The 19648-nt window shown below is 41.0% G+C and overlaps 1 protein-coding gene across 1 annotated transcript in view; it reads left to right on the forward strand.

Moving 5' to 3' along the window:
• Positions 1–19648, forward strand: part of enox2 (ecto-NOX disulfide-thiol exchanger 2) — a 119890-nt gene that overhangs the window by 64183 nt on the left and 36059 nt on the right. Inside the window, exons 3-4 of the mRNA XM_022759948.1 lie at positions 2783–2914; positions 15878–16033. Coding sequence (XP_022615669.1) covers positions 2783–2914; positions 15878–16033 — 288 coding nt within the window. The remainder of the gene's footprint in view (positions 1–2782; positions 2915–15877; positions 16034–19648) is intronic.

Raw genomic sequence — 19648 nt, forward strand, 5'->3', positions numbered from 1 at the left:
CGCCATTGATTTTTCCCTTTCCCTGACCTTGGAATAAATAATTAAATGCTGGGTTTCAATTAGGTGCTTTTGATTTCATGTAGACAATTGGCTTCAGAACAGCAAAGTGCTCAAATCCGTGTTTTCAGTTAAAAATGTTTACCAACATTGATTCCCTCATTGGCAGTATTGTTCCTGGCTCCTATTCCTCCCTTCTGGCAAGGTTAATGTGCTGTGTGTATCTGCGCCTGGGTGTGCGCTTGCACATGCGTGTATCCCTGTGTTGATTTTTCAGCAGCTGTTTGCTATTCGTCCTGCAGCTCTTTATATTGATGTGATGGTGTGGGATGGTTCCTTCAAGGGGAGCCAAGGCTGACTCCTGCCCTCAAGGTCACATTGCCGTGCCAAAATCAAAAGCCCTCAGTGACTGATTCACAGAGCTGCAAGCCTGAAAAGTATAATTGATTCATGGAGTAAAGATTGTTTGTGAATTGGGGAAATATGAGACAATGAATGGCAGATGAGTCGATGCAGGACGGGCAACAGAAAAATGAAACGTTTAGTACAATGAAAAGAAAGAGGGTGACGTATTTAATGCATTAAATGAATAGGAGCAGAGGGGCAGACAGATGAACTGCAGCCGTTATGACTCAAATGCAGATTATGTGTCCGCAGGGTCAGAGGCTAGTGTAGAGGAGTTAACTTGGCCCAGCATTGACAGTACACAGTCAAACGCACAACAAACGGTCAATAAGTACTCTGTTCTCTAGTGAGGAACAGAAATGAATTGTCTTTGACCTGTGCAGTGATTGCCCCCATCAAAGACAGACCCTTCTTGTGTTTTCACTTACAACTCAGTAGATTAGATGGGGGGGGGCACATGGACATATAGATTTTTTTATTTCAAAGTAGCAGTAGCAATAACAGTAGTACATACTGTATATATTGCTATATATATAGTTCTTATTCTGGAAATTCAATGGAGTAACCATTTATCGATAAAGTATCCAGATGGGAATTAGCACTGGGTGATATTTGCAAACAGATAATGTGATTGTTGCTGAAGCGATTACTCAATTATTTGTTACTTATCAAGCAAAGATTCCAAGCTTTTGCTGGTTTGCAGGTTTTGCTGCTTTTCTATGTTTTATATAATGTATGTAAATTGGCTTTTGGAGCTATGGTTGGACAAAGTACACAGTTTGAAGATGTCAGAGTGTACTGTGGGAAAATGTGACCGGCAGTTTTAGGACATGTAATAGTAATATATACATTTTCTGTCAATTAGTTTTCAATTAATTCTCTATCAGCTAGTCTATTGCTCAACTTAAAGATCATTGCAGCTGCACATAATACCAACCACATGTTTATTTATTATCCTAGCTCTAACTGTTATTATTTTACCAACAAGAAAAGAAGACTCACCAGTCAAACTCAGTGTGTGTATCCAGTGCAGTGACAACAGCGCTGTACTGTAAACTGTAATAAAACTGCTATAAAACAGCTCACCACCTCTGCTCTCCTCCTTCATTTTAGGTCCTCGAAAGTGTCTTCAGTTAATAGGGTTGTGTTAGTTAACAAGCCAGTGAAGTCCACGTCAGCAGCATTATCACAGCGACGCGCAGACACAGGCGGTTTTATCAGACCTCTCTATGGCAGCGACAGCAGACAGCTCTGAAATTAGTAGCTCAGAGAGGGAGGCAAAGAGGCAAACAGAATTATTACACATCGCCAGCTGTGTCTGAACACCAGGAATACCAATATAGTGGTTGTTGTGCAGACAGACCCACACACATTAATACACACAGAGCAGAGTGTTATCTCCACAGTGGGCTTTGCCACAGACCTTCTGAGGTGTGAAGTGTGTGCAAGGTGCAGAGCTTCTCATTATTAACAGCGGTGTTGGCTTTGGCATCAGGAGAGAAGAGGGCAGCTTGGCGCAGCCAGCAGTCACAGCAATTTACAGGTCTGCCAGAGAGAAAGAGGTCGACCAGAGGAGAGAATTAGAGAGCATTTAGAGCTGTGAAATAGACTGCAGACGGGGAGAATGAGCCGCTGGTGGATGTATGATGTGTTCACATTGACTTTACTGCAGAGTTTTTATTATGGGGATCTAAGTGTGTTTGCTTTATTATGCAACACTTGGCAGAGTGAGTTTGAGATGATGTGTGTGTATTTGTTGTGATAACTTGGAGATTTTTTAAAAAGTTTTCCAAGATTCAGTAGCAGAGTGCCTGGCAAATGCCTGATAGCATCAGCATTTGTGCTTAGTCCCATGATAATCTTGTTTTACGCTGTATTATTTTCTTACTGTGGCTTGCAAATGAAACCTCTGATCTTTCACTGGTTTACTCATTAGTGTACATTTTGTGTAGACATATGAATCCATTCCTATTTTTTAATATACTTGTGCCCTTGCGAACAAGATCCAACATTTGTGTGACAGTTTTTTCAGTCATACTGCAACATTTCCAGGGAACAGGTCACTGAGACAGGAAGAGGCCAGACTGTTGAACCTCAGTGCAGAAAGTGAACAAACAGCAGCATCAGTATGAGTAGTTTTAAAGGACAATGTTGTTGAAATCACTGTGGTGTCAGACTGGCCGCAGGGTCACAGTAGCCTCCCCTCTCTTCTCCTCTCAGACAAAACACAGACTTAAGGACATCTGGAGATGCTATGACATCACCACACTGTTAAAAACAATCTCAGTCTTTGCCTGGCATGGCCCAGTATCATGACGAATGTGATGTCACAGGAATGGTACTGAGTCTTCGCTGTGTTTCTTTTTCTGTCTTTCTGCAGAAGGGATCTGCAACATGACAATGGACTCCAACTCAATAACAATGCCCATGTCAGACCCCAACGCCTGGGCAACAGCCATGAACAACCTGGGGATGCCTCCCATAGGAATGACTGGACAGCCACTCATGCCAGGTACAACACTGCCAAAACTTCACCACACTCTACCCCTGTGCTGAAAGTTTATTTCAGTGTTCCACTGGGAAAGACATGCTACTGTAGAATTATGCTTGATAGCTCTGGGAATTGGGTATTTATTTACAGGCATCCTTACACCATTTCCATCCAGATGTTGTGAGGCTAGAAATGCGAATTCTGTCATGTTAGAAAGACCCAGTATGCCTAATGTTTGTTACCCAATACCAAATATCTTCCCATGTTTTATAGTGTTAAGCAATTCCACCTCTTTCTAGCAACATCATATACAAGCTTGTGCATTTATTAGTGTAATTATCTGGTGTCCTGTCATCTAATTTTGTAACAACATAATGTTATGTAGATGTATTCACTTCAGAACTGTAGATTTAGCTGCTACTCCATCCCCATCACAATCATTTTGTTAATTTAAGTTGTTTTCTTTTTTTCTTTTTTTTTTTACCTCTGGCTATTTTCCCTTTCAAGATACAGGAAAGCTTTTCAGTAGAAAATTAATCAAAACCTCAGTGAAGAAGAGTTTTTAGCTTGGATCTGGGTCTAAAGGGCTGGCTGTCTTTTTGCATCTCAAGTAGACCATTTTAACTCTCATCTAGAGAATGAACAGGATCTTTTCTTCTCGTGTGAGGCTGGCTTTTTAAAAATGTGACAGGTGAAGTGGAAGGTTTGTTAATTAGCCACACTGCCTTTAACTGCATTTGCGTTCAGGAGTGTAGAATATCTGCCCTTGAAAGGGTATGGAAGTGGATTCTTATGTCAGACCGCATTGCTTATTTAAAGAATGTTGGAATAAACAGGATGAGCTGAGTCACCGAGCTGGGATTGCGATGCTGTAATCAGTCTAAGGATGGCATACTGTACACAGGCAAGCAAGCTCTGTCTGAAGGAGGCTGATATGACTCAGTCGTTTGGGATCAGTGGAAAAGTAGCAGGTTTTGTTTTCAAGTTTTACAAGAGCCGGTAAATCAGACCCAGTGCATACCTCTCTCTGGTTAGTTATGCATAATTATTATCGCTTCCTCTGTCTCTTTCAGTAGCTTTTTCACTTTTTCTCTTGACCTTTTCAGCTGGCTTGAATGTGTGTATAAAATGCAGATTCACTGACACTTTTTTCACACTGTAAACGCCACTTGCCATCACCAGGTTACAGTGAAAGTTGAATATGAACAACCAGTATGTCTGATTATTTGAAGTTCTTTTTTTTCAAGCAATTAATTGGGATTTTGCAACAACCCACAATTAGCTTTGTCAAAACAAAAAAAGGATGTACACATCTTCCTCATTTCAGCTCCTGTTTTTTATATGACAACCAGGTAGCGTGGATTTAGTGATTTGAGCTTAGCACCCTACAGAGCCAAAAGGTTGGAACAATGTTTGATTAAAACGATAAAATTTTACTAATTTGATTATTTCACCTGTGTTATAAAAGCGCCAAGGAGCATTTTGTAAGCAAAAGATTGAGCTACTGTATCCTGATCAACCACAATATTCACCCTTACCGATTGCTCTGCTATCTATAACATTACGTTCAGCAGCACCCTCCCACTCTCCATATCTCTGAAGAGTTATTCTGCCATGTATTTTCTCCCTCCTCAGTAGAAAGCCTTTCCCTAAAGCCTTTTATAAATCACTTCCCACTTCTTAGCTGAAATGCACTTTCATATTTGAAATATGCCAGGCTTGTGTCTATGTGTGTAGATGTGTGTGTGTGTGTGTGTGTGTGTGTACACACTTGGAGATGAACAGTCTTCCAAATGCACTCCTCAAGAAATATTAAGGGAAACACACAGACACACACACTCAGGCCTGGCATATTTCAAGCATGGTAAACAAAGAAAGAGAGAAGACACAAGTGGTAGAAGAACTCATAAAGTCAGAGGGAGGCAGAGGAATTAAACCTAATGGTAGAGATGGAGATTGAGACCGGACACACATCCATTCAAGGGTCTGTATTTCAGATGAAGTGTGCACTTAGTGTGACAACTTCCTCCTATTGAACCTCATCTTTAGTACTTTAAGGCCTTTTTTTTTTTTTTACAGCAGACATTTTAACTTGTAATGGCAGGGAACACACAGGTGTAACCATTAACATTAATGATGTCTCCATTCCATTTTGGTTGTGTTATTGAGCCATGCCAGTGATCCAGCATCCAGAGCGCCAGAGCCCTTTAACTGACTCACATGAACGGAATGCGGTAATTAGTGATGTTACTAGCTGCACCTGTGTTTGGCAAAGTCAATTACTCTGCTCTTACAGACCCCTCATACTTTCAACCAGGTGCATATTCCAGACGGTTTGTGTAATAGGAAGGAAAACTGAGTAAGAGACCTTGATTTGTGAGCGATGGAGGAAGTTGGAAGCCCTGCTCGCCCACACAGGCGTTTGAGATGGGCAATGGTGAGAAGTAGAGAAGTACATTTACTCAGCTCTGTACTTATGTACAGTTTTGAAGTACTTGTATTTTACTTGCTCAAGTAAGGTTTTGAACGCATGACTAGTAACCTCTTACTTGGATAAAAGATCTGAGTTCTTCTTCCACCACTGAAGATGGGAACGATTCCCATGTTTACGATTGAGCATTCAGTTTGGACAGCTCAAGACTGTTGCAGGATGATTGCAGAGTTGGGCAACTGAGGGTCAGAAATACTCTGCATTGACAATATAGAAAAATATCCACTGAACCAGAGTTTTGTGTTGTGATTACAACTTGGATGTTGATGTGAGCACTATCCACAAGTCCAAAGCTGGTAATTACAGTGACTCTGACATGACATGAACGCGACATGAGGTTGAAGATTGGTGCAGCTGCATTGGAATTATGCAATGTTCACTCGACCCCTGTACCACTAAGGATGGTAAAAGTGCTGTTGGTCCCGTCCTAACAATTGCATCAAACTAAAGAGAGTGGGGGAGATGTGAGTGAAGCACAGTGTGTACACACCCACACAGTCCTGAGAAGAGCTCTAATCAGGCAAAAATAATTAAAGTGTCCTGTGTGGGTTTACCATGGGAGTGCAGAGCCTTTAAGCCTAAACAGCTTCAGCTATCAGAGGCAGTTTGTGAAGGGTGGTGTAGAGAGGAAAGAACGGAGGAGACGGAGATGGAGAGGGAGGAGACGTGGGTGAAGAGGACATCTGTGTCTCCTCTCTTGGATCACCTGAAAAACAGCTGCCGTTTCCCTCTTCTTCCTTCCTTTCTCCATACCCACCCCCCCACCCCCCTTCCTCACAAGCCCAAATTACCCAACATCTCATTTATGTCTCATAACAGCTGAGTCAGCCACTTTAACCCAGAGCTACATTAGAACACACGCTGCTCATCTGCTCTTCACAGGGCTGAGCTCCTTTACACACTTAGTCTGCACTTGGTCACACTGAAATGCTCATCTGGGCTCAAACAGTGTGAACATGTGATGTAAACTGAAGGTGCATCACATCCAACAAATGACAAGTAATTTTAATAGTAATGTATTATTAATGTAACTGAAAGCTAATTTAAAAGTGGTGAAGTGATGCTTTTTTCTCTCCCAGATGAATAAGAAAACTACTTCTGATATGTATATTTCAGAAATGTGCTGCTTTTTTATCATCTCACTACACTCCAAGTGAATATGACATATAGTACTCACAGGCCTATTCCACCCATGCATTCACTCAGCCAAAAGAACTTCACTTGTTGAACCCCAGGAGAACTATGTAAGTGGGAAGCGATCCACTTAAGCACCGCTCCTCTTGCTTTCCTTTTTTCCTCGGTTTACAACAATTTATGAGGACAAAAAAACTCAAGGTTTGCTCCGAACAATGTCCCAAAATCTGTCAATTTTTTTTTCTTTTTATAAACTTCTTTGCACTTAGTTTTTGCTTTCTTGTGAGCTCTTTCTGCAATCTCTGTTAGCACAAACCTCTAGGCACACACACATTTTCACCTGATGTCGCACAGTCTCATATCGTCACGCAGCGCTTGCCACCAGAGCACCTTGTGCCTTTTGAAGCAATCCAGGTGGATTAGTTATTGATTCTCCATCATGGCTGAACATCATCTTTGTCTCCTTTTTGTTTCACCTCTAAACAACAGGGGAGAATTCGGTCTTTCTTTGTCCTTTCCTGTTTGATCTGTGAGTGTGTTTGTGCACGCACACCAGCAGTCATATGTTTCCTGCATGTAGGTTTAAGTGGGTTTTTAATGTGTTAGTTTCGGGGTCATTCATTAAAAGAGGCTGCCTGCGCCTTAGTGCTTTCATTTAAGTTTGCCTGTTTCATCCACTGTGAACCCGCAATGCATTTCTTCACCACAAAGTCTTTTCTCTGCCTCGAGCCAAGTGGATTTATCCAGACAGACAGCTGGATAAACAGACCACTGTGGGCAGAGCCTTCAACACTCCGCAGCCTCACAAAGCCCGGTACACGTCTACAATGATGACAGTTTTATTTCTATAGATGTACTGGGCAATGGTTGTGTATGTGAGGAAGTTATTATAACATGTTTGTGTTAGAGAAGTGTTTGGATAGGGAGAGAGACTGGACTCAGGCATGAGTCAAGTTTGAATATACTGTATGGCCTGACGCAACCTAGAAAATCTTCTCCAATCTATAGTCTTATGTACTATATGTTTTTACATGTACTTTATTTGCCAAATATTCTCATTCTGCCTCTCCATACTATGATGTTACTGAGGGATCTCTCCTTTCATGCTCTCCCTAAGGTTTCTTCTTCCTGTTTTTTTCCCTGTTAAAAGTTTTTGTGTGGAGTTGATCCTCTTCCAAATCAAGAGCCTAAGCGGGGATTCAGACCAAAAACAACCCTGCATCAAAAACACAGGGCTGCTTTGGTAGGGGCAAGTCGTTTAACATAACGATGAGACAATTAGATAATATCCAGGAAGTCCAGTTTAAATAACAGCTTCATACGTTTAAAGGCCAGTGAGATGCCAGAACGCTGCACAACAGCTTGTCATACTCACAGGCAACTCTGGAAAGTTTTGACAGAGACAACTTTTTCTATCTTTTGTCAGGGCAGTTGCACAGTAAACAGAAAAAATACTCCCTTCACATTCAAGTAATCTGCCAGGGTACCAGCCTTGCTGGATGACGTCACTTTGCGTAGCTGCTAAAATTGTGCCTGCTTCAAATGTTTTGTTTCTGGCACCTGCGCCGCGCCAACGGACTGGGACGGACTCAGGATAGAGGATGTTGTAGTTTGTGCAGATTGTAAAGCTGCAGTTTGAGGCAAAATGTTAGATTTCGGGATATAAAAATAAAATCGACTCAACTTGTATAGCCCAATATCAGCAGCGGTTTCTGACCCAGCCCAAGCTCTCAAAGAAGATACACACTCCACCAAAAAAAGCCTCTAGGACATGAGGAAAAAAAAATAGTAGAGACTCCCTCTGTAATAAAAGCACAATACAGTAAGTCCAAGACATGTGTACAATAGCAGTTCTTCACATCGCATCAAGTCCAAGCCGCCAAGCAGGTCGGGTAGGGTTTAAGGGGAAGGGTAAATGGATAATGTAGGTGACAGTCAGGCTCAGGAGAGAAGTGCAGCACAGAGTCCTGGTTACAAATGAGAATTGTCTGATGGGGAGGAGCTGGCAGGCTAAACTTCAGACCAGGAGGGCAGGAACCTACGAGACACATGACCGACAGTATTGATCAGCAGGCGAGACTTCAGGGCAGAGCTGAATGTAAGGAACCTGACCCACGTGTGACGGGGGAGGAGGGGTCCTTTGTGTCTCTGGAGGACATATTGATTGTGTGTTCTGCCCCAGCTGCAGCTACAGTCTGAGATTCTGTTTTTTATTGTTGTCATCATAGTGGAGATTATCAGTATAAGTTCTAGTGAACTGGTGTTATGCTGCAGACTGTGTGCAGAGTTGATTTAATGCATTGACTCTGTGGGAAGTGTAGAAGAGTGGTTGTTAAAGTTTTTTTGTTTTGTTTTTTTTCCAAATAATAAGGTGAACCTCTGTTTATTTGTACAGACAAGAGCTCAAACAGACCAGAGACAGAGTTCCTGTGGTTATGGAAAATTTGAAAAGTCACAGTATTTCAGAGCAGAGTTTTTTCCTCTGGTCAGAGAAGATTATGGTGAATGTTCCAGGTTTCCGAAATTTGTTTTGGTGTTGCTTTTGTAACCATAAAACGTTCAACAGGGAAATTCAGTTGCAACTGGTCAAAGTTATGTTTTTGTGATTATCACCATTAACAACGTTACTGACTACATGGATTCCTGGTGCCTAGTGTCTGGTTCTCTCATGAGGACAAAGTAAAGACTCCTCAGATGCTCGCAATGTGTCCTGTCATGAACATTACACAGATGAGTCATGTCATATGCGAGCTTCAAACCTGGTAAGTGAAATCCCAGATATAGTGTTATCGCTGAGAACGGAGCGAAAATTGCAGCAGTAACGGCAGAAATCAACATCTGGTTTCAACATCTTTGACATCTGACGGAGACGGAGAGAATATCCTATTCCAGGAGCGTTCACCATGTATTTCCCCAGCGCTCATCAGTGTTCTCTCTAGCACGTCCAGACTATAAGCAAAACCAGATGCACAGCTATAGAGTTCCTCCTCTGTATTTCTCTGAAAATACCTACTGACCTCCCAAGATGGTTTTAATTATCCAAGACATTTGACTGTGTGTATTGTATATGAAAGGAGCTCCTCAGTACAGTTGGCCTTGATCCAAAGACTACACCAGAGGTTTGCTACTTGTCATGAAAAAGAAACATTTAGATAAAATTCAGAATAATATACATCCTGTTGTGTAAGGTGTCAGTTTTTGTCAACACTGTCATAGAGGCGCTAATTTAAGTCAATATTTTAGCATGTAGATCATAATAATGGTGTTGTACTTGACTGCATTATATTGAGTGGTCACCCTAATATTCTGCATGCCCCATGTATGTAAATGGACAATACATTTACAACACCTCTCAGTATCATGTCCATTACAACAGCTTTAACTATGACCTCAGTAATAAACTTAGAAATGAATTAACACATTTCTGACAGTGCCAACAAAAACTGAACATTATAAACTTTGTAAAGGTAGAGTTATTGTATTGAATTGCAATAGGTTGTACAGGTAGCCACTGAGTGTGAACGAACACAACGTCGAGACCCTTGAAATGGCGAACCACCTTTCAGTGATAAGGCTTACTGACAGTAGCAGTAATGCTTGTGTTTCCTGTTGCCTGGTTTTCTCATTTTTGTGTTTGTCTGACCTTGAACGTTAAGTGTGTTTTGCGTCACCAATGACAGCAGCCCAGGCCTGCGTAACATCTTAGGCATGTGTAATGGGCTTCCCTAATAATAATAATAGATGTCTTTATTCGTAGGAATGATAGGTTTGATCAGCCAGTTTGCTTTTCTCACATTTTTGAGTCAAAGATGTGTGAAACTTACAAAAGATGCCAGCTGCCCACACACACACACACATGCACAAACACACACTCACCCATAAGGAAAACGTTTCGCTTTTCACAGACATGTATTTGCAAGTTTATCAGAGTTAATTTAGATGCACATTCTTACGCTTGAAAACGCACACAAACTCAAAACACTCCGGAGAATAGATAAACAGGCTCAAGGGACAGACGACCGTTCCCTGAATAAACAGCCACTCCTTTGTCTGTCTGCTGCATCCCACTCATCCTCATCCCTTCCCCGCGGTTGCCACACACCCATCCGCCACTGTACACACTAACAGACGCAGACACAAAACCACAATGGAATATATGAAAACTTTGTGACTTAGTGTGATTGCTCATAACCAGTCATCAAAACGGTGCTCCCCATATGAATTGAGGAGGGGCCCCCCCACACACAAATATGAATCAGGGTCTCCTTATTCTCACACATTAGCTCACCTTTACGTCAGGAAATACATTAGATGACACTCATTCCTTTGCCGTAAGCGTTTTCCAATCCTTGGACTGGGTGCTGTGTCCTTTTCTGCTGACTGCTCAGGAGCTGCACTGTCACAATGCCAGAGGTTTTTGGCTGAGTGTAGGCGGACAGAGTGGAGAGGCAAAGACTCCCTTACTGTGGATATACAGTATGTCTGGCAAAAAATAGAGCAGTAGTTATAGGGCTACTGAAAAGGGACTTTCGGACAGTTATTCCTATCCATGGCAGATATATTAGATTGTGGGCTAGATTTGGGATAGATATTTGAGTATGGAGGTGTCAGATAAAGAAGATGGATTTTGGAAGGCAACATAAGGAATCTGATTCTCATTTAGACACAGAGGAATAGGGGGATAGAATAACTTTTATAAACAGGAAGGAGTTTTTATTTCCATCCTGCAGGTGGATAAATGCTCTTGTAAGTCGGACATCTTCATATGAAAATGCAAAGCAGGCGACTCTTGGCAGAGATTGAGTGAGGCAGATTTCAGCCACTGGTTGGGTTCCAGGTGCCACGGCTAGCTCGCCTCATTAGAGAATATTATCCAGCATTCCTCACATCAACTGCCCGTGTCCCCCTCCAACCCCCCCACACGCCGCTGACTGCTAGAAGCGACGTTTACTCCGCAAGTCAGAGAGGAGAAAGAAGGCGGAGGGGAGAGGAGGATGACATTGATAGCCAGGAGCTTCACACAATCAAAATGTCTTCTCTCTGCTCCTCCTGATTGATGGGCAGCTCCAAATGTCATTACTTTGAACAAACCTCCAGGATATAGATTGTTTAACATCAAAAGTATGTGATGGAGAAGAACAAGAGGTAGAAAGGGGGGAGAACGTGTGCAATAACCTTTGGCCAACATTGTGTGTATGTGTGCACGTGCACTCATGCATGTTACTGCACAAGGACGAGGTGTTAGCAGGGAGATCTTTGTGAATTTCAGCTTTCCAGCATGAGCATGAGACTAAAGCTCGTAGAGAAGCATGTTAAAAAGGATGGCCGTGTGTGGGTGGACCCAGCCCCAGGTTTCTTTTGTTGTTCTTCTTCTGGAGGACCCTCATGCTCTCTAAATCCCTCTGTGGAGTTTTTACTGAGTCAAAAAGACCTGCTCTCTCGTTGAGTGCACAGCATATTGGCTAGTAGCACATGCTGTATCTCAGCTGGACTGTTCAATATACATCATTTATTATCTGAGAATGTTTTTCCTTTCAAAGAGATTGTGAAAATGAAATTTCAGTGTCTGTTAATACAATGTGTTCCTTTTCTAATATTCAAAACAGAATGTATGAGTTGAAATTTAAAATGCAAAAGCAGAATTTTCCGAATTATTGAAGACTAGTTAAAATTGAGCTCTGTTTTCTGTAGACCTTCTCCACACTAATGTCCCCCTTTGAGAGAAATTCTAAGTTAGGGCTCTAACTAACAATTATTTTCATCATCATTTAGTTTGATGATTATTTTCTTGATAACAGGAATTGTTTTGTTTTTAAAACGTCTCAAATATGGCCATCGCAGTTTCCCAGAGCTCATAAAATTGCTGGTTTTCTTCAACGTAATAGTCAAAACATAAAAATAATCCATTGCTAGTAAAAGTCTTGCCTTCAAAAAGTGTTGTGGGGTAAACTCAAGCTACTTTATACCCTGTTTCATAGTTAAAACCATAAGAATACATTATATCTAGTTGGAAAAATGTTACTGTTCACTCTAAGCCACATCAGTCAAATACATCAGTGGTTTACTACTACACATAATGGAGGGAATATCTGGCCAGGCGCTGGATTGTTCCAGTAGCCATTAGAGTCAGAATAAATACAACATTTTTTGTTGAGAACTAGGGATAAATCTAAGTGTAATGTACTACAATGACACACTCATCCACCCATCCCCGTAGCATTACGAGCAGTGGTTAGTGAATGGAGATGTCTGACTGCTTGTAGCCCAGTGCTCAGCGGCATCAGCTGTTTATTAACCTCATTCTGCCCTCACATGATCGGCTACAAATGTGATTTAGGATTGATTTTAAAGTCGTATCGATCTCCTGTAACATTACTGTTGTACTGCAGCCTGGCTTTATTTTAAAGCTTTTTCTCCGTGGCATTTTCACTGTTACATTACAGAGAGAAAAAATAGATGGTGACAGGCAACAAATGACCCAGGTCAGCTTTAAACCCAAGATGTTGCCTTTACAATAAATGGACCATATTGAAGTGAGCTACCAGGACAAGAGTATTATAGTAATTTAAACACTTTTCTCAAAGAAAAGAAAATGGGAAAGAAATTAAAAATTGATAAATAAAAGCCAACAGTCTCTAACATCCATACCTTGCACCTTAAAATTTGAATCAGGTGGTGCCACTTTTGGAAGAGTTTTTTCTGGAATCTTGTACTGTAGGACATCTATTCCCTTAAATCTGCAACTGTTACAGGCACAAAATGACGGGAAGTGTTTTTCTGTCGGGACACCTCAACTCTGGAACAAACTACAGCATGAACAGTCAAATCCACCAGTATAATGCTTTTTCAAGTGTAAAATGTGCTCTAATAGAAACAGTCTAAAATGGATTCAAATCTGTAACATAACAGCAAATCCCTTCAAAAACTGCATAAATACATACAGTGGATGAAATGCACCAGGCTGATGTGCATGTTCATCTGTGTCTGTTTACAGCGTACACTGTAATGAGGAACAATGAAGGAGGGAGGAAATAATGGTATGTTGGTGATAAAAACATGTCCTCAGGCGAAAAATGAAGATGAGAGAACTCTGCTGGAGCTGGAAATCCTTAGGAAGAAGTAAATAATCTCCTTTATTGCGCACGGTTCTGCTACATGCTTGCTTCAGGTTTCAGGCTCTTGATGGATGAGGATAAACACACACACACACACACACACACACACACACACACACACACACACACTCACTCCAGTGGGACCGTGAGCAGCACTGCGGTGAAATTACACCAGCCATGCCCTGATGTAACCAGATCGTGCCCTCCGTATGAGCAGAAATGTAGTTTTCTTTGCACCAGTATACAACGCATGAACTCATAAGCATGTTTCTTTATTTTACCCCTGGAATAGTACAGCATTGGCTTGGCAGGAAATGGAGCATGATTTCCAGAAATATTATTTCCAAGATATTTTTACAATGTTTTTGCCTGTAGGGCAAACTCCCACAACACTGAATTTAGTCTTAGTGTATACTGTGTTTTGTTTCCTCAGTCCCCTAATATGCAGTGTTTGGTATTCAGGCTGGCTATTGCACCAACCTCCACACTTTTTTCTTTTTTTATATCATCCCTTCTGCTATCCATCTTCTTTTCCTTCACCTTAACGCGCAGAAGAAGTCATCAATCGCCTGGCAACTCGGGACCCTCTTATCACCCGTTCCTCTCACTCTGACTCCTAGTTAGAGACTGATGGTGAGGTCATCAACAGACATATATTTTCCATTCATCTTCCTTTAATGTAGTTCACCTGGCTACTTCCGTTTTCTTTTTGGACTGTTTTCTTTTCTCTTTCTGGCCTCTGTTTCTCTCTCCTCACTTTTGTCCTTCAGCCGTTTTTATCATTCTACTGTATTTATTACAGCCTCTACTGCTCCGGAGACCTATTGCAAGTCTTCTGTAATGTGCATATTTCTTGATTCTCCTTCACTGAGTGTCATTTCATTCATCCATTTTTGCTCTTACAGTAGATTTAGAGGAAATCACTTATGAGTTAATGTGCGATCTATTTCCCAGTAATGGTGTGTACTGCAGAACGGTAAATATTATTTCTCCTTCACTGGGTATTACTATTGAAGATCAGAACAGTCACAACTGAAATGGAACCCACATAATGTTTGCTGCTGTTATTCTCTGTTGCTATTCTCAGCGATGAATATTTATAATCATTATAATTGTAATTATTAATGGACTGTAGGTATGAATTTGATTTAATAACAGGCATAGGATTTCAAATTTTTTATCATAAAATTCACCTTTTTGGACATTGAGAAGCTTAAGTTGTTAAATTCAAAAGTCAATTTAATAAAATCTTTAACACGTCCTTTTCCATGATATATATTTTGTTTTATTTGATTTTTAACACTTAGGGGTTCCACGCTCCTGGCATCTTATGCCACTGTAATGAAACTGTAGGACCATATCTGCATACTTAAAATCAATACTAAAAACCGGAAACCAAGGTGGGTAATACTAAAGGAATCGCATCAAATATAAATATTTAAACTTTTGTCATTATGTTTCTTGTTGTTTATACATTTCATGATTCTCATCTCATCATCTGTCACAGTCAGCAAATAGCACCGTCTGTAAAATTGTTTTTAGCCAGTGTGTCAGATTGATTTTGTTACATGTCTAGTATATTACAGTGTGTGTATAATCTCTAGTGAAGGATTTGTTTTAGTGAGCAGTGCTCCTGCATGCACATACACAGGTGCATAAACATTACACACCCTGCGGCATAATTGTCAACTCCAAATCCTCTGCAGGTGATGTTGAGGCACATACTGGAGGCCAGTATCATTTCCATTTCAAAAAGCTCCATACCGGGACGCTTGTGCACATAAAAGCACATGTGGTGGCTAAGGATGCCAGTGCTTGTGTGTGTGTGTGTGTGTGTGTAGGTGTGCGCATATTTTCCCAGCTGCAGTGTAAATCAATATTGTAAATAAAGCTTCTGCTGTTACGTAGGTTTTAGACACAACTGTGAACATTATCTATAAGGTCATCACTCAAAACAGCAGGAGTGACAGAGAGAGAGTGACTCAGTAAAAACTTTTTAAAATATGCATGTTGTTTACGAGATGATTTATTCATGAATGGCGATGTATTCCATTATGTGTTTGCTGCTTGTGTGTCACTGATGTTGACAGAACTATCACTCAGGATGTAAGTACACAACATGAAACTGGAACTTAATGGATTTCATATGGGCTGAGGTGATACCTGACCAAAAAGTCTGTCTTCGAATGTTACTGTACGTGTTACTACTTTCTCGTCTCATTCATATTTCTCTCCTGCCTCCAGATTTTGACCCCAACCTCGGTATGATGGCTGGAATTACCCCCTTGAACCCCATGATGCCCGGCCTCGGTATCGTGCCTGCACCCCTCTCCCAGGAAATACCAACTGTCAAAGAGATCATCCATTGCAAGACCTGCACCCTGTTTCCCCCAAACCCCAGTAAGCTATAATATCATATTAATCCCCCCACCCACACCCACACCCCCACCAACACTACCCCCACCTTTTCTTCTACCAGTGTCTTCACATAAAAGAATCACACTTTTTAAAGGCCTCTGATTATGTAACATCATGACAAAAACATTAAAATCTCTAAACACGGTCCAACTTACTAACTGTTCATGAAGCTTTCAGTTACATCTTCCTCAGCTGATGAAGTTGCTCATTTCTCATGGAGATGGTTTGGTTGTTGTCACTTCAGTAAATAATTCTTGCGACTGACAATTAATTTCATTATTGATTGATCAGCCAGTTATTTTCTTAGATAAGTGATTAATAAGTGAAAAATCCTACCATAATTTTCCAAGTTGTTCTGTCAAGTTCCAAAACTCAAAGATATTCATTGTACTACCTTACAAGACGAAGACAACCTGCAAACATTCACATTTTAGAAGCTGTACCCAGAGAAGATTTGGCATTTAAGATCGAAAAATAACTTAAATGAATCAAACTGCTCTTTCATTTTCTTGAATGCACATGAAATAGTGTGGAAATTTCTATGGCAAGTCACTTTGTATACTCTGACTAGAGGTGTGCTGTGAACAAGCTGTTGATTATATTTATCTCACCTCCACCTTCCAGTTATCCAGGAAAAGAGGTAGTGGGGGGGTCCTTTGATTGATCTCGCCTTTGCGTTTCAGATTTCCTGCAACAGAAAAGTTTCTGCCTGGGGAATTTTTCCAAACAAGTATTGCATATCATCTTCAAGGTGAACTAAAACAAAAGCTGCTCACCGCAGTAACATTTTGGAGTTTACAATCTTGTCACAAAACAAAATACACACTCTTGCATTGTCTTAGTCAAATGTTGTTTTTTTAACCACACCCATGAAACTGTCTTTAAGGTAAGCATGTATACCTGGTGTGCGCATTATGGCTCCGTATAAACTGTCACTGTCACAGCATGGTGCAGGGAGAAGCTGATTAAAAGTTAAAGTTTACTTAGGAAAATCTTTCTAGCTAGTCCTCAGGAGCAAAGGCAAAGAAATGAGCTAGGTACTCTGTGCCAGGGGCACATATAAACCCTGAGGCTGAGTGAGGGATCAGCTTGTCACGAAATTACCCAACAACTTTGGAACCTGTCACGATCACTCTGTGACACAAGTAGAATTGTTTTTTGTGCTGCATGTGGCGCATGCTTTAATTGGAAAATTGATGTTATGGTTAAAACGTACGTCTAAGATGATATGTGCCCCAAAATCTGATGCTGGTTTGGTCCTTAGTGATGCGTGGACACAACGCTTAATTGCAGACATTTCTTATTTTCGTACTTACTTTCTACTTTCTTGCCTTTCTGTTCTGTCCCAGTTACTCTTAACTCGCTCTTTTGATCCCCATCTCTTCTTAAGATCTCTTTGCCTGTCACCAGTTAATCTCTAAGCCAAGTTTTTTTGAATAGGCAGACATCTGAGGAAAACTGTCTAGGCTTGATTCTGCTCATGAAAGTCAAGTCTGTTAGAGGCCAACAGGGATGAGTTTTGCCCTCAAGAGAATTGCTACCTCAACATGGTGGGCCGTGTTCGTCTGTGACCCAAGGAGTTGTTTTGTTGGGCCCACCGGCTCCTGGTAGCATCTCTCAAGGCAAATTGGTCCCAGCTGAGGGGCCTGCAATTCAAAGGCTTGCATGAATTGATGTGTCTGGCAAGGTTGTGACTTTAACAAATTCTAATTTTCATGGACAGAGTCTCTATGCTGAGTAGAGGTGTAAAGAGTTTCAACTACGAGTACCTCTGGATCGAATTTGTTCTTGGTGTCAGTAATGTAGTTCTGTTGACTTGATTTGACTGTGACCTCCAGCATGCAGTGGGTTGGTTTGCAGCCATTTGTGAAGAGCTTGGGATGAGCGTCAGCACCTCCAAAATCTATTTCAGTTTGGGAGCAAGTTGCTGCCCCAAGAGAGGGGAGTCCATGTATTTCAAGCTCTTGTTCACAAATGAGGTTCAAGGGAAATGTCACTGATCCGCTCTTCAGTCTGTTGAGAAAGTCTTTTATGGCTCCAGAGGGAGCTTCACAAAGTCTACTTTAGTTCTTCTGCATCACTTCTGATCTTTTTTTTTATTTTTTCAAACTGTCCATCACCGCTCTGAAAATGTTATAGAAATGCACTGCTAAATCGGAAGAGTGCTCCTTTTAAGATGTAGCATCAAACAGGTGAGCCGGTGCAGCATGGCAGTGATGGAAGCTTTTTACTGGACTATTGTTGAAAACAAGCGAGCTAAGCATTAAGACAAAGTTCTCGATTTACTAGTCGATCTACCCACTACCCAGAACTCACGATCAAGGGTCTTATTTGTGGGTAGTCACTAGAAGACTGAGATAGAGGATTCAAACAGCCTACATACGTTTCCTTTGCTGGTGTCTGGGATCAACTTTAGAGATGGGATGGTGAGCCTCTATATCCAGAAGCAGCTCAGAGAGGAACTGCCATTCTTTTACACTGAAAGGAGGCAGTTAAGGTGGATCAGCCACCTGCTCAAGATGCTTCCTGGACCCCTCTTCTGTGGAGGTATTCTGATCATGTACACCTGGAAAAGGACCCCAGACTACACTGATAAAATGCTGTAGAGAGCATAAAGCTCCCCTAGACTGACAATGCCTCAAGATCGTCCCTGGGGAGCTGGAGAACATGGCTGGAGAGAAGGATGCCTGGGATATATCTGGGAACCTGGACCTGCAAGAAAGTGGTGGAAAATTGATAGTTGGATAAAATACCTTATTGGGCTATTTCCACTCACAGCAACAAAAACTATACAGTCAGTCCACTGAATAGCTACATAGCACCTGCCAAATTCTGTCACACTTTAGGTGAGATTTCTTTTGAAATTTCTGGAAACATGCAGTTTAGCAACTGATGGTTACTCCAGGTTCTTGAGCGAAAAAAGAGAAAGAAAAGTCGACTAGGCTTTTCACATCAAAATGATGGGAAAAGTAGTTGTTAAGTGTCATTGCTGAGGATTGTTGTAACATATGTCTCACTGAAGCTGTATCACCTCCAAGGATGATAGGGCTGATTGGAGAATGGGAGGAGGAGATGATGATTGAGGCGTTTCATTGTTTCACACTGCATGCTGTCAACAGTGCCTTTGGAGGCAAAATAGTGATGTTTGAGGACAAAATTGTTACGAGATGAAGAAAATGTTATAAAATCTCTGCAGTGCGTCTACAGCTGCAACTAAACGTTATTTTCAGTATTCATTAATGTAACGCTTATTTCCTCTATTAATCTATGACTTATTTGTCCTGCATAATGTATACTGCATTAGTGCATAGATTAGTTATATTATTATTCATATTATATTTAGGGCTGCAGCTAACAATTATTTTTATTACTGTTTAATCTGATTATTTTCTGGATTGATCTATTAGTTGTTTGGGCTGTAAAATGTTCAAAAATGGAAAAAAAAAAAATCTTATCACAGTTTCCTAGGGCCCAAGGTCTTGTTGTCTCAAATGTGTTGTTTTGTTTGATCTGTGAAAAACAAAATCTTGTTGGAGGAAGGTGAACAAGAAACGTTTGGTGTTTTTTGCTTGAAAATGGTTCATACAATTAATCAAA

This window comes from Seriola dumerili, unplaced genomic scaffold (genome assembly GCF_002260705.1).
Source record: "Seriola dumerili isolate Sdu_G_001 unplaced genomic scaffold, Sdu_1.0 BDQW01000331.1, whole genome shotgun sequence".
In the NCBI taxonomy this organism is placed as follows: Eukaryota; Metazoa; Chordata; class Actinopteri; order Carangiformes; family Carangidae; genus Seriola; species Seriola dumerili.